This window comes from Castanea sativa, chromosome 12 (assembly GCF_040712315.1).
Source record: "Castanea sativa cultivar Marrone di Chiusa Pesio chromosome 12, ASM4071231v1".
Classification (NCBI taxonomy): domain Eukaryota; kingdom Viridiplantae; phylum Streptophyta; class Magnoliopsida; order Fagales; family Fagaceae; genus Castanea; species Castanea sativa.
The window spans coordinates 16,811,304-16,826,505 of record NC_134024.1 but is presented as its reverse complement, the minus strand read 5'-3'; the positions used below and the strand labels follow the sequence as shown (position 1 = coordinate 16,826,505).

Sequence of the window (15,202 nt, the reverse complement as noted above, 5' to 3'; positions counted from 1 at the left end):
TTTTCTTCCTATATTCTTCATGCTTGCAAAATTTCTAGAAAATTAAAAATCTATAACTATGTCATCAATAAATTGTTTAAATTGCAAGTTTTTATAATTTAAAATTATGCATAAAATATAAACTTATAATAAATCACATAATAAATAATATCGAATTGACACAAAATTTAACATATGTATTAAGAAAGTAAAGAACATGTAATTCTACAGTTAAATTTTCAAAATATGTAGTAATATTTATTTTATTAAGTTATAACTTTAAGATTCAACTAATTTTGCAGATAAACTTTATCCTAAATTAAACAGCCCTTCAAATTATAAACCAGATTACTAGAATTCAACCATGTCATCTGTCAGGATTTAATTGGAGGCTTCAAAAGAGGTTAATTTAATACATTTTGAAACTCGCAAGTCCTTGTGAATTACAAAGGTGAAACGTTTTTAGATTTCTAAAAACGTAAGTTTGGATAGGTCGCTGAGGCATCTGATAGGCCATCTACAATTTCATCTAAAATCGAGCATTTTCCACGTAAAATTGTGGGCCAAACGTACCCTAGATAAAAAATTGGAGCAATACTAGGGTGACAAATAAAAAGTATAGAAACTACGCAATATGAAAGAATAGACAAAACTTGGGTTTTCATTGTTCCCCATGCTTTGAACATGGGGAACGACAATGACCAACTCATATTTGGAGTAACTTTGATCTGCTAACACTAAACCAATCACATAGATAACTAAATGTTTCATTAAAAAGATTGATGAGGAGAAGAAGAAAATGCCATAGATTTTCACCAAACTGTACTATTGGGGTGGAGTTATGGTATACAAATTACCAATATTATGGCTTCATGACAGTATAAGATGGATCCATTTAGAGATAGTCCGTTCATAGTCCCAAGATATAAAAGGAGATAACCCCTTTGTATTGATGAAGGCACTATTACATCTGTACATTGGATAGGATGGACAAGATAAAAGGAATTACTAGAAGACCTACTTGAATGATGCCAGAGGCAACTGCTATGACCTTCTCTGTAAAGAACTCACAATTCAGTGCTCAGACATTAAAGCTGAGTTATCACCATTAGAGTAAGTAATGAGATTGTTGTTTGCATGAATGGAAGGTCCACAGTCTGAATCATTAGCTTCACCTTCGACCTAATCAAACAATAAAAATGCCAAAAACAAAGGACATTAAAATTACTGGGACTATGAAAGGAATGTAAACAGAATAATACCTAAAGCATGATATTAATACACTAGTCATATAAGTATTACCTGCTCAGCTGTGGCCATAGAATGATCCTGAGTTTTCTTGGAGAGATCCCTCAATGTACCCTGCAGAGTTCAATTTGACAAAAAGTTGGATAATACTGAATGTGGTAAAGATGGAGATGCACAAAGAAGTCTTTAATTAAAGGATGCGCTGAACAGATCAGTGGTGTATAATTTGATGGTAGAATAATCAGTGGAGAGCATGAAGAACAAGAGCAGCCTGAAATCTTAAGGGTGACCATGCAAATAGTATAAGGCCAGATATTGTTGGATAATCTTCTGGTAATCCATGAGTTATTGCAAACACCTCGACTAATGAGTCATGGCTGGAGAACTTAATCCAACTAATTCACGATGGGTTCTCCACACAAATACATAGAAACTGGGGCCGCCCTTGTGGAGAAACAGACATTGAAAAAGATGCAAAGTGGATATAAGGGTATATTTCTTACAAAATAATGTTTTTAATTCCTTTGTACATAATTATATTGAACACTAGTTCATTTATTTTAATTGCAATACCATGATTAAACTATGAACACAGGCAAACACATTGCCAGATCACAATCACCTCTTTATTGAGTTGGTGAAGAAAAAGAAACCTTTAAACATAAGGTATGGAACTTATGTCATCTAAAAGACAAATACATCCAAGGCCTCAAGTTTATGTAGGTAATTTTCCCTCAACTATTTTTTTTTTATATAATAAATGTAGGTAATTTGCCCTCAACTATTAGTTTGTATTTGGGGACTGCTAAGTTCTAATATTCTTCCTCTCAAAAAAAAAAAAAAAAGTTCTAACATTTCAAAAATATCTGACAAGAACTACCATTTCCAAAAAAGATTTTAAAAAATCACATTTTTTGCAACTATTAGTCCTTTTCTTGAATTGCCTGCTATTTGTCATTGAATCCTATAATTTGATGCATAAGTGCAACAAATAAACTTTCCACATTGCAACCAACATGTAAGATGTGATATGTATCACTGTATCAATGAAGCCAGGCTAAATAAAGTTTTTTTTTTGTGGATAAGTTGGATAGATAACGTTTTTCAAACACAGCTTTTTTCACAACTAGCTAAAATGGTAAGGTGCCAATGGTGAACAATCTCTATCACATAAGCCCATCACTAACACCATTTTTCCCCCACCACTCACAACTAGCCACCTCAGCAAGTTGTAAAGAATTTGTGAAATTACTCAAAATAAGTGGTGTCACTATATTCTTTTAAACAGCCACCCCAAGAAGCATTGGAATCCAACTTTTCATACATTCTCTTTTAAAAGGCATTGAAGATAATAAGGCTGCATCTCTCCCTCCCACCACCACCTCTCTCCCTTCCACCACCATCACTGCCGCATCCTTTTTCATTCCCACCTTATCCCTCCTCCCTCCCAGCCTTGCAACCCCATTTTCCTTATGCCCTTTTCTTTTGGCCGAATCCTTTTGGTCAATCATTCCAACAACCTTTTGTTAAAAACAACCACCATCACTCAGACACTGACCTGCCACCACCCCTTCCCAATCACTCAGTCACTAACCCGCCACCACCCCCCTCCAATCACTCAGTCACCAACCCCTTACCACCCCCTTCTACAAAGCCTCCCTCTCCTTCTCTACCCCTCACTGTCAAAGTTCTAAACCTGAGGTGTTAAAAGGCGATTTCAAACGTTTTTCGGATAGTTTCAAAGACTTTTTCTTTGGTTTTTGATGGTGCAGATTTGATTCTTTTTCCATTACAGAACGACGGGATTATTTTCATGGTTCTATTCAAATGGGTCAATTGGGCTTGGACTGGATAATTACATGCATATCCAAATTAAGCCATTGGGATTTTAGGAAAAAACATTTTTACAAATGTTTTAGGGAGAATGTTTAGTGAATGACCAAGAGTCACAATCTTTGGATTTGTTTATGGTTTTGATATACTCCACAAAGGTGCGGGGTGTTGGTTCTGACATTCTTTGTTGGATGCCAGCCAGCAGACGAGGTTTTAAGGTGAGCGGGTATTACCATTCTATTTCCCCTTCTACTGGCAGTTCTTTCCCTTGGAAAATGGTGTGGCAATCAAAGGTTCCTCCTCAGGTAGCTTTTTTCTCTTGGACTGCGGCTTTAGGCAAGATTCTAACTATAGACAACCTTCGGAAGAGGCATTTTGTTGTCCTTGAGTGGTGTTTTATGTGCAAAAGGTGTGGGGAATTTGTAGATCATCTCCTCCTTCACTGTCCTATAGCTTTTGAGATGTGGAGTATGATCTTTAGCTTGTTTGGTGTTTGTTGGGTGATGCCTTAGAGGGTAGTAGATTTGTTGGATTGTTGGACATGTAAATTCAGGCGTCATCGTAATGTAGTTATTTGAAGGCTTGTGCCGCATTGTTTGATGTGGTGTATTTGGCGGGAACGGAATTCTAGAAGCTTTAAGGGTCATGAACGGTCCATGATTGAGCTTAAGTCTTTCTTCTTTTTTACTCTTCTCGAATGGTGTCTTGTTTTACCATCTTTTTCATGTATTTCTCTTCCTGTGTTGTTAGATCATTGTAATTTGGTTTCTTAATGTTTTGCCTTTTTGTACATTTCCTACGCACTGGGTTGTGTGTTTTTATAAATTTCTTTGTTACTTATCAAAAAAAATAATAATAATAAGAGTTCGAAGATTACCAGTAGATCAAATAAGGGTGGCTTGTTTGTGGAAATCTCTGAATATTGTTATGGAAAAAGACGAGGTTGCTTGCAAGTTCTGTAGGGTGTTAAGAAGACTGGTTGGGCTCTTCTTCATCTGCAGTTACGTGAGTTTTTCTTGGGAAAAACTGCTTCTAGGCCAGGGAAAGAGGCGGTGGCTGGTGGTGGGGCGAGCTTTAATTCCACCAGCAATCTAAAGCCTAAAAGTTGGCAAAAGATTAATGAGCAGAACAAGGAATCAGGAAGTGATTTAAATTTTGAGAAGCAGTTTCCAAAATTAACCGGTAATTTCAAACAGAAGGAGAGATTTGGGGGATTTGATTTTTAAAAAAAAGTCAAATGAATCTGCTCTTTTTAATTCTGGCAGGCCTACATGTGATTTTAAAGTTAAATGGACTCAGGCCCATTTTTCATTAAAAATATCAGCTGATTTGGATGGTGCTGAAAAACATAAAGTGGTTTGGGCTGAGAAAGTTCAGCCCATAGCAGCACACAAAGAAGTAGGCCCACAACTCACTCCTGTCATATTGAGTGGGCCTATCCTAGAGAATCAAGCCCAACCCAAGAGCTCTAGTTTAGGAGCTCATCAGTTGGATAAGTTTTGGGGGTACGATGGAGATAAGTCTAACTCGTGGGAGGTGGGTGAAGGGTCAGGCGATGGTGCCGAAGGGTGTGCCCAGTGCAGTGGCAGCCTTGGGCTTGGGTTAGGAGTGTACTGCAAGTACCGTTAAGGTTGCTGGTATGCCTTCGTCTGCATCAGCGAGTGCTGGTAATGGTAAGGGTCTGGTTTCAGCTCTGGAGATGACACCGAGTGTTGGGAATTTTGTGGGTATGGTTCCGGAGGGGTCATTGAGGGCCAATGCAGCCTCTGGCGTGGTTTCTGATGTTTCTTGGCACTATGAGCTTAAAATTGCCTCTCCGTTTGAAGATAATCCAAGTGTTGATGTTGTTTCACGGGCAAAATTGGTGGGTGAGGACTTTGTCGACATGCTTTGATGCAATAATTTATTGGGTCCTAATGATTTTTCTCCTCTTGATGCTTTGGTTTCTGACCCAATCAGTGGGGAGTTAGAGACTTTGGATTTTGGAGGGGAGAATAGTCATTCCTGGGAAGGTGGTCCTTTAGATCAATGGGATCCAAATGATGCATTGGTTTTGTTTGAAGAAGGGTGTGCAACAGATGATGGTATTAAGGAGGAGGATCTAGAGCCATCGGTTTGGGTGAAAAGGATGGTCAAGGGTTTTGGTAAGTATGAGGGTTTTCCAATTGACTCTTGTGAGAGTCCGTGCATTGTTTTTTTCAAAAACTGAAGAAAGCTTGGGAAGAAAAAATTTCCACCGTAAATGCTAGCCAGAGATGAAAAAATAGTAAGAAAGGTATGAGGGAATTAAGGAGTTTAGTTTCTTTCATTAATTATGATAGGAAGGCTGGTTCAAACTCTAAAGGTAGTTTGGAATCCATTGGGTTGGGCTCAGTTCAGTATCCATGAATTTAAAGATCCTTTCTTGGAATGTGAGGGGTTTAAATAATTTTCATAAGAGGGAAGTTGTGAAAAATTTGCTTAAGGAGTTGAAGGGTGATGTTATTTGTTTACAGGAAATCAAATTGGATAGTACAAACTCTACCATTGTGAAAAGCTTATGGGGCAACCCATTTGTTGATTGGGCAGCTTTGGATGCAATTCACACTGCTGGGGGTTTTTGGTTGGCATGGGATAGGAGGGTTTTTGAGAAAGTTGATTATTTCGTTGGTAGATTTTCTGTTTCTGTTTTGTTGAAGGGAGTGGTAGACGGTTTTCAATGGGTTTGTTCAGGGGTGTATGGTCCGTCTGTTGACAGTACTAGGAATGAAATGCAGGTGGAACTTGATTCTAAGAGATCACGGTGGAGCTCGGCTTGGTGTTTGATTGGTGATTTTAACATCATTAGATATGCAGTTGAGAGACTTGGTTGCAACTCTTTTAGCTCAGCCATGTTTAAATTCTCTTACTTTATTGAGAAACATAATATGGTTGATCTGCCTTTGGTGGTGGGTGATTACACCTGGTTTCGTGATTCTGAGAATCCTTCCATGTCTAGAATTGATAGGACTCTGATTTCAGCTGACTGGGAGGATCATATTTTGGATGTGGACCCAGAAGACTCTTCCTCGGGTGGTGTCAGACCATTGTCATATTTTAGTGGAGGCAGGAGGTGTGTTGAGGGGGAAGAGTGCTTTTAAATTCGAAAATGTGTGGCTGAAAGTGGAGGGTTTTGTGGACCAAGTTCAGCAGTGGTGGAGTGGTTATCACTTTCTTGGGCCTCCAAGTTCTGTTTTAGCTTGAAAATTGAAGGCTTTGAAAGGTGATTTGAAGCATTGGAATAAGAATGTGTTTGGGGATGTGGCATTTAGGAAGAAATGTCTTTTGACTGAGTTGTTGGAGCTTGATACGAAAGAAGAGCTGCAAGTTTTGTCTTTAGAAGATAGATCTAGAAGAACTGTGATCAAAGCTGATATCGAGCATTTAGCTTCTTTGGAGGAAATTTCTTGGAGGCAAAAATCCAAGGCCTTGTTCATTAAAGGGGGGGATAATAATACTCGGTTTTTCCATAGGTTGGCTAACTCTCACAGGAGAACCAATCACATTAGGGGAGTGGAGGTTGAGGGTGTGCTATATGAGAATGACAGGGAGGTTCAAGATCAGGCGGTGGAATTTTATAGGAATTTATATCAAGAGCCTAAATCTTGGAGGCCTACTGTTGATGGCATGGAGTTTGCTTGCTTAGATGAAACTGAGATGTCATCTTTAGAGAGGGAGTTCAATAGGGAGGAAATTATTGCAGTTTTAAAGGAGGCTGAAGGGGATAAGGCACTTGGGCCGGATAGATTTACTATGGGTTTTTTTCCAAAAGTGTTAGCATGGTGGGAGAAGTTATGGCTTTTTTTGAGGATTTTCATAGAACTTGCATCTTTGGAAAATCCCTCAATGCCACTTTCTTGTGTCTGATTCCTAAGAAGACCAGTGCTATTAACATTAAGGACTTTCATCCTATTAGCCTTGTGGGTAGTTTGTATAGGCTCTTATCAAAAGTGTTGGTACATAGGCTTCGTTGTGTTCTAGATAAACTCATTTCTAGTTCTCAGAATTCTTTTGTTGGAGGGAGGTAAATTCTTGATTCCATTCTCATTGCTAATGAATGCTTGGATAGTAGAATGAAGAGTGGAATTCTAGGTGTGATTGTCATTTTTTTTATAAGGCTTATGATCATGTGAATTGGGATGCTTTGTTTTATTTCATGGAGAGGATGGGTTTTGGAGAGAAGTGGAGGAGCTGGATGAGGTTTTGTGTTTCTACGGTCCGTTTTTCAATTCTTGTTAATGGCTCTCTAGTGGGATTTTTTGGTAGTACTTGGAGCCTTCGCCAAGGGGACTCCTTGTCTCCTCTTCTTTTCGTGTTGGTAATGGAAGTTTTGAGCAGGTTGTTCAAAAGAACAGAAGAGGGAGGCTTTCTTAGGGGTTTTTAGGCAAATTCCCATTCACAAGGAGGTTTGTGTATTTCTCATCTTCTTTTTGCTGATGACACTATCCTTTTTTGTGATGCAACCAGGGAACAACTCTTAAATATTCGGATGGTGATGATTTTCTTTGAGGCTATCACAGGCTTGAAAGCTAATATTGGTAAGAGCGAGATTGTTCTAGTGGGGGTGGTAGGGAGTTTGACTACTTTAGCTAGTGTCTTAGGTTGCAATGTTGGTAGGTTGCCCATGACGTACTTGGGTATGCCTCTTGGAGCTCATTTTAAGAATCCATCAATTTGGAATCCTATTATAGAAAAAATGGAGAAGAAGCTTTCTGATTGGAAATGTTTATGTTGTTAGAAAGGGGGAAGATTAACTTTACTGAAAAGTACCCTTTCACACCTTCCCACCTATTTCTTATCCTTGTTTTTTATCCCTCAAGCTATGGCGCATAGATTAGAAAGGGTCCAGAGAAATTTCCTGTAGGGGAATTTTGAGGAAGCTTTCAAATATCCACTTGTTACCAGGAATAAGGTGTGCTAGCCAATGGAGAATGGAGGTTTGGGGATTCGGAGGATTGGTTTGTTTAATCAAGCCCTGCTTGGAAAATGGTTATGGCGGTTTGGAAGTGAAACCAATCGCTTATGGCGTCAGGTTATAGCTACCAAGTACGGAGTGTCTAGTGGAGTTAGTAAAGGTGCTCAGGAATGTGGAATGTGGAAGAATATTAGGAAAGGTGTTAAGAGTTTCTTTGGTCATGTGTTGTATGTGGCGGGAGAGGGCCTTCTATTCAATTATGGTATGATCTTTGGTGTGGGCATATTCCCTTAAAAGGATCTTTACCCTGATCTTTTTTTTTTTTAATAAGTAATAAAGATAATTTCATTGATATAAAAAAGAGAGAGTCTCTCAAGTACACAGGGAGTATACGAGGGAGAACAAATCAAAGACGAACATTACAAAAGTCAAGAAAATCCAAAATAGAAAAAAGGATGGCTTCTCCACACGGAGAACCAATCAAGTAAGGTTTGGAAAAAGAAAGACTTAAGGTCAGGCATGGAACTCTCGATGTCTTCAAAACATCTACTATTTCTCTCCTTCCAAATACACCACAACAAGCAATGAGGAACGGCCTTCCAGATATCTCCATTACGATGGCGACCAAAACGACCTTGCCAGCAAGCCAAAAGCCCAACAACAGACCTTGGCATAACCCAGCAAATTCCGAATAAACCGAAGACCATATCCCACAACTCCATGGCAACCGGACAATGAAGGAAAAGATGGTCAACACTTTCACAATTGCACTTGCACATATAACACCAATCCAGAATGCAGACTTTACCCTGATCTTTTCTCTCATGCTATGGGAAAAGAAGCTCTGATTTCTGAGTTGATTACTATTTCATCATCAGATGGTGGTAGCAGGAGTTGGAATATTCAATTCCACAATAGTAGGAGTTGGAATATTCAATTCCATAGGACTCCTAATGATTGGGAAGAGGAGAGAGTGTTTGCTTTTTACGACCATGTTGATTCTAAAATGCCTAGGGGTGAGGAGATTGATAGTTTGTTTTGGAAGTTAACCCCAAATGGTGTTTTTGATGTGCGCTCTTCCTATCAAAAAAACAATTCCTTATCTACTCCTACCTTTCCTTTCCCTTGGAAGTGTTATTTGGTGTTATTTGGAGTATTAAGGTACCTAGAAGAGTGTCTTTCTTTTTATGGACCACAACTCGAGATAGTATTCTTACTATTAACAACCTTGTAAAAAGGAACCTGTATTTGGTTAATTGGTGTTGTTTGTACCGTTGTGATGAAGAAACAATGGATCATCTTTTAATTCATTGTAAGTTCGCACATGCTTTATGGAGTGAAGTGTTTTTGATGTTTGGTTTGCAGTGGGTGATGCCAAGGACGGTTGTTTCTCTCCTTTTTGCATGGGAGAATTTTTTAGGGTTAAACTATGAATAGTCTGGAATATGGTGTCAACCTGTTTGATGTGGTTGATTTGGGAGGAATGTAATAACCGCATTTTTGAGGATGTTGAGAAATCTATTGAGTTTTTGATTGGGTGGTCTCGTATTTGGGGTTTTACGTAATGTATTTCCGTTTTTGATTTCGCACAATCTGTTTTTGTTTCTGTTTGATTTGTTTGTATTTGTTCCTAGTACTTTGTTCATCATCGTGAACATGTTGTACTTTTTTTTAATGAAAATATCTATTACCTATATAAAAAAAAAGAAGAAGAAGAAGAAGATAATAAGGCATCAAAATATTCAAGGAATACTAACCCTGTTTGCCCAAAAAAGTCCACAGGCATTGCAAAGAGACCTTGGACCAGATGGCCCCCGCCGCATCATTGGGGTGGCCTTTGAACTTATGCCACAGTGTGTACATCTAGACAAGCATGCAGGATACAAATAGTAAAGATGTAGCAATATTAAGGTGAAAATACACATGTTTACCCAAAAAAAAGGTGAAAATACACATTAGAAGTCTGATACAAGTAACATATAATCCATCTCACATGAAAACAAAAAAAGAAAATATAATTTAGGCTACCTATACTTTCAGTTCCTGCAATAAAGAACAGATTTTAATTTGGTCCCTAAATTTTTAAAAATGGCAAATTTTGTCCTTGAAAATCTCCATTGTAAGAAATTTAGTCCTGTCAAATTGATGCCATCACAAAAATACATGTATCATTCCAATGTTTTCCCACATCATCAATTTTTGCAACTACTTTGTTAGTTATATTAATGGAAGAACCACATTGCTAAAAATTAAAAATTTTAGGGATAAAATTGGAACTTACTAAAATCTAGGGAATATATTGGAGTCTAAACATATTTCAAGGGCCAAAGTTTAGTTTAGCCTATAAGTTAAGAAGTATGGAAAAGGAAAAGTACATCCAACAGTGGGAATAAAAGTGTTCAGGATTGAACTCACGAGGTTTCTGGTGGACTATCATCTTGCCCTGACTCCTGGACAGCCCAATCAAAAGCTCCATCAGACTTTCTGGCAGAAGTAAATTGACCCTTATTACGCTGCATCCTGGTTCAGTAAAACATATATTCTCAGAAACAGAAAAGTAATGAATGGCCACATGGAGTGTCATAATAATAACAACCAACAAAAGAATAAGGCAAAGCCATCAATAAATGACAAGCAGTGGAAAAAAAATGCTTTTGTTCCCTATCATATTCTACTTCAAAGAGGGATGATGCAACCAGCTGTGGAAAGTGCAAACTTTAATGTATATCTGAAATTCTGTATTGCATAGCAAGGATCAAAGTCAATTCATACAGCCTAAAGTATACAATGAATCATTTGCAAAAGTGACTTTATGTATATAAGTTAAAATTATTTGTAAGAATGATGCAACAGACAGCTAGATTAGGGTAAAAAGGCCCTGCACCCTCCAGAAACCTTCATGGCCTAGGTAAAAAGTATTTTGTGGTGGTTGTTGAAATTGGGGGTCCCAATGCTTCTCCATGCCCAACGAGATCAGGTTAAGTTCCGAATCAGTGGATGCTTCCAAAGGGAGCAGTGATGCCATGTGTAAAAAGGAAGAGACTCATAGAGTGGCAGAGGCAAATATAGCTTTTGCACATTTTCATTAATCCACGAACAAGATCTGTATGGACACATAGACCCATAGGTCATTGCAAGGAGTGGACAGGGGGAGTGCCTGATGCAGTTCATTTTTGAAGCTTGTTGTTACTAGATTATATTGTCTAATAAGTAGTTTCCTTTTACTTTTTATAGCCTTTATCGCTTGTAACAAAAAAATAGTTAGCTGATAGGTTGTTAGTGATAAGTGCAATAGTCTATTAGTTAGTTAGAGAAGTTAGTTAGGCTTTATCCAATCACATGACAGCCACATGGTGGGTTCTTGTAACTAACGCATCAGCTTGCTTATGTAACTATAAATAAGCAAGGCTGCCCTTATTGTAACTAGTTGAATTTGAATCCAAGAAATCTCTACCTATGAGGTATTATTCCAAGAGTGTCTCTTGAAGAGCTAGTTTATTCTTTCTTTTCTCTACGCAACTTAGCTTTCTAAAACATCTTTCCTTTTCACCATTTTTTCTCCATCAGCACCAGCCCCTTCTCACCGTTTCATAGGAATAAAATTCTACATGTGGTAAACTACAATGCTGGCTCTATACGGGGGGATTCAGGGTACTATGCCTAGGGGTAACTCACTCTCTTGGTCCCATCACTCTGTAATCAAAGGGGATTGCTAAGAATAGAATGCACACAGTGGACTATTCAGGAATGGTAAATAAAATTTATCTAGTGAGTATAGCATATGGGGTAAACTAGTGAGTATGGGTAAACTAAAAATGGTCTATTAAGATTGGATTTAATAAATATCAATGCAAGGAATTGTTTCAAGACTGAACCTAATTGAATTGATCCACATCATAGGTCATAACGAAATTCATTTGATTGATAGATAGACTTGCGCTACTGAAAAGATACAGTTTAAGCATGGAATGAATTAATTTACTACTTAAAAAAATTGGTGGCTACACCAATGGCCTTTGGGCAGATTGGACTTCCAAATCCATCATAAGAATAGTATGGTGGGTGAGGTTGAGTCCAATGAGGTGCGGAGTTGTTTCAACAACAACAAAGCCTTAGTCCCAAACAGTTTAAAGAAAGGGAAAAAAAATGTGGCTACCTGGAATGCTATTCTCAATGACATCAGTGCTTACAGTGAAACATGATATGAAGGCACTTGACATATCTAACTTGATAGATAGCTCAATTTGAAGTCAAAAGGCTATAATGAATTAAATGTGAGTTATTCCTTTTGCTTTAGTAGGCAATTGTGCATGACAAATTATCTTTAAAGCTATTTGGGGAGTAAAGGCTCCAAGGCGAGTTTCTTTTTTTGTTTGGTGTGTAGCTTGGAATAAGATCCTAACGGGAGATAATTTGAGATTGAGGAGATTGGATTTCGTGGATTGGTGCATTATGTGCCGTCATTGTGGAGAGACAGTAGACCACTTACTTTTTCATTGTGAGATGGCTTGTCGGTTATGGAGCTTTGTTTTTATAACTTTTGGCTTGTCTTGGGTTATTCCTAGATTGATCCCAGACTTGCTTTTTGGATGGTGGAATGGGCTGGGGATGCATTCGTCTCAGATCTGGAACTTAGTCCAGTTGTGCATCCTATGGTGTATTTGGAAGGAACGGAATCGGAGGGCTTTTGAGGATTTGGATAGCTCCAATGATCAGTTGCTTGCTTCTTTTAGTGGAACTCTTTTTGATTGGTCTCGGGCGTGGGGACTCACGTCTAGTGACTCCCTCCCTTCTTTTCTTTGTTCCCTTTTTCTTTTCTAATTTTTCTGTTGTTTGGTTTTCTCTTTTGTTTCTCTCTATTTTCTTCTTCTTGTACTATCTGGTTTTGCTCTATGTTCTTCATGCATAGCGTAGCCTTTCGTATATATATCTTTCTTACTTATCAAAAAAAAATTATCTTTAATATCTTCAAGTTCTCTATTACTAATCCATACATATTTGATGTTAAATAAGCATGTAGGAGCACAACACTTGCCCCACATGAGCATCCCCAACATTTGCCCCCAAAAATGTGTTATCGTATTTGCTTTTCATACCTTCTATTGGGCATAGTGCCTTCTAGAAAATAAAAATAAGCAAAGATGTGAGAAGAAATACTTTATGTCAACCATACCTTGTTTGCTTATCGGGGGGAAAATGTGAGAACAAATCCCTTATGCATAAAATTCACAAAGGTGGCTACAATTTGATGAATTATTTGAATCATTCAAGTTGCAATAACTATAAATTTGGCAAGTAGTAGAAAGCAATGCCATATAAACAAGTCAGTTAAAAGTAAATTCAGGTTCTAGGATTATAAGAGTGATACTCAAAAAAAGGAATGACCTAACAAATATAACTAAGAAAAAGTTACATCCGCCTAACAAGTTCAACATCTACCCATATCAATAGCATTTATAGAAGGTTTAGACATCATAAGTCAAATTGGCATTTATGAGAAAAGCATGAGCTTTCTAAGCTCAATGAGTTATTAAAATGAACTACATATGGATTAAATTATGGGTCCCGTTAATGGGTGCCCTTAGAACATTTGTTAATGGACCCTTTTAGGAAACTTTTTATACCACATTCATGGGAAATATGTCAAAAATGTCAAAAAAGTAAGTTGCTTTTTTCTTTTCCCATAAAAAGTTTCTAAAAATATTTCCTAAACCAATTCCCTGAGGGCATCTGTGAACTTTTCCCTTAAGTTATAACCATGCCATATCAAATGGCTTGAGAGAAGGCGAGACAACAAGAATAAATATCCGTTTTCCACATTTCATTACCAATTTCGCAAGGAAAATCACCTACCCCATCACCCCATTGGTTACTTATTTCTCACTTTTATACTAATTTATGTTTGATCCATAGAGCTAAAATCTATTTCTGGGGAAAAGAAATAAGAAGAAGAAATCACCAAACCTGAGTGCAACTTCTTGACGGACACTATATCTAACTTTCTTATCGAAGCAACGTTCTTTTCTCTTCTGGCGGAACCTATTTAATGAAGCTGCTCTGTGTGGTTGACTACACTTTACAGGATAATCCATTACTCCACCCTAAAGAAAAAGAAAATGCAAGCAACTTAGAAAAGCACCCATTAACATTTTCAAGTCTAAAACATTAATGGTTAATTTGAAATACCCTCTGGTTCTGATTCATCATGTCCGCTTGTGGCCCCGACGTTAATTCACATCCCCCCAATAGTAGCAACACAGCTTGAACCTTAAATTGCAAACCAAAAACACATCATTACAATCAAAACCTCTTTTTTATAATTATAATTCAAAATTCAGAATTCTCAACAAGTAAAAATTTGATTTTTAAGTAATGATTAGCTTAGTTTTCAACGAAAAAGTGAAACTGAAACCGCAATAAGTTCAATTGAGTACAGATTTTGGTTCTCTCAGCTCCCAAATTGAAACTTTAAACTGTTAAAAATTTCAGTTTCGCACATTTTCTCAGCATCCAAACAGCATATCAAAAGAAACACCAAACAAACCCTAAATCCAGAGAGTGAGAGAGAGACCTTGTCGGGGGTGACAGAGTCGAAGACATAGACTTGGCCCCGAAACGAGAGAGTGAGCTGGCTAGTACCGTCGTGGCGCTGAATCCCCATATCCGGCGAGACTACAGTGGCGACTCCGGTATGGGCGTAGACGGCGTCGGCAGTGACGTCCTCGACGACGCCGCCGACAACGGCACCGGTATCGTCGTCGAGGGAGTGAGTTTCGTAGCGAATGTGAGGGTTGTCGATGGACTCGACGCCGGCGCAAGAGACGTCGTCATCGTCGGCGGCTATCTGGTTGGGCATGTTCAGAGGCTGGGCGTGACCGTACATTGGGAATAGAGGAATTGAAGACAGAGATGTTGGAGCATTAGAGGTAAAAGAGGAAACCCTAACCCTAAGAGAGAGAGAGAGAGAGAGAGAGTTTTAAGTGAGAGAAGGGAATATATGCCTGAATAAGAAAGAAGATGGTGTGTTGAAGGAGTGTGTGTTGTGTGTGTGTGAGAGAGAGAGAGAGAGGAATGAAGGACAGGTCAGGACATGAAATGCAATGAAGGAGTGGGTGATTGGATGAGTGACCCTGAATAGCGGCGATATTTACGAGGTATGCCCCCTTTTAAGGATTTCCTTGTCTTTTTTTTTAAAAAAAAAAATTTTTA

At 38.2% G+C, this 15,202-nt stretch overlaps 1 protein-coding gene across 2 annotated transcripts; it reads right to left on the bottom strand.

Moving 5' to 3' along the window:
- Positions 1-744: 744 nt before the first annotated feature.
- LOC142618359 (GATA transcription factor 25) lies at positions 745-15,111 on the bottom strand. Of its 2 annotated transcripts, XR_012841270.1 has the most exons (8): positions 14,565-15,111; positions 14,180-14,260; positions 13,958-14,094; positions 10,409-10,513; positions 9,751-9,856; positions 3,938-4,158; positions 1,282-1,341; positions 745-1,161 (listed from the first exon to the last, which is right to left on the bottom strand). XR_012841270.1 is itself a non-coding variant. In XM_075791281.1 (7 exons), the coding sequence occupies exons 1-7, from the start codon at positions 14,874-14,876 to the stop codon at positions 1,054-1,056; spliced, it is 909 nt and encodes a 302-aa protein (XP_075647396.1). In that variant the 5' UTR covers positions 14,877-15,111; the 3' UTR covers positions 745-1,053. The 2 variants fall into 2 exon arrangements, 1 of the variants encoding a protein (XP_075647396.1); XM_075791281.1 differs by lacking the exon at positions 3,938-4,158.
- Positions 15,112-15,202: the final 91 nt, after the last annotated feature.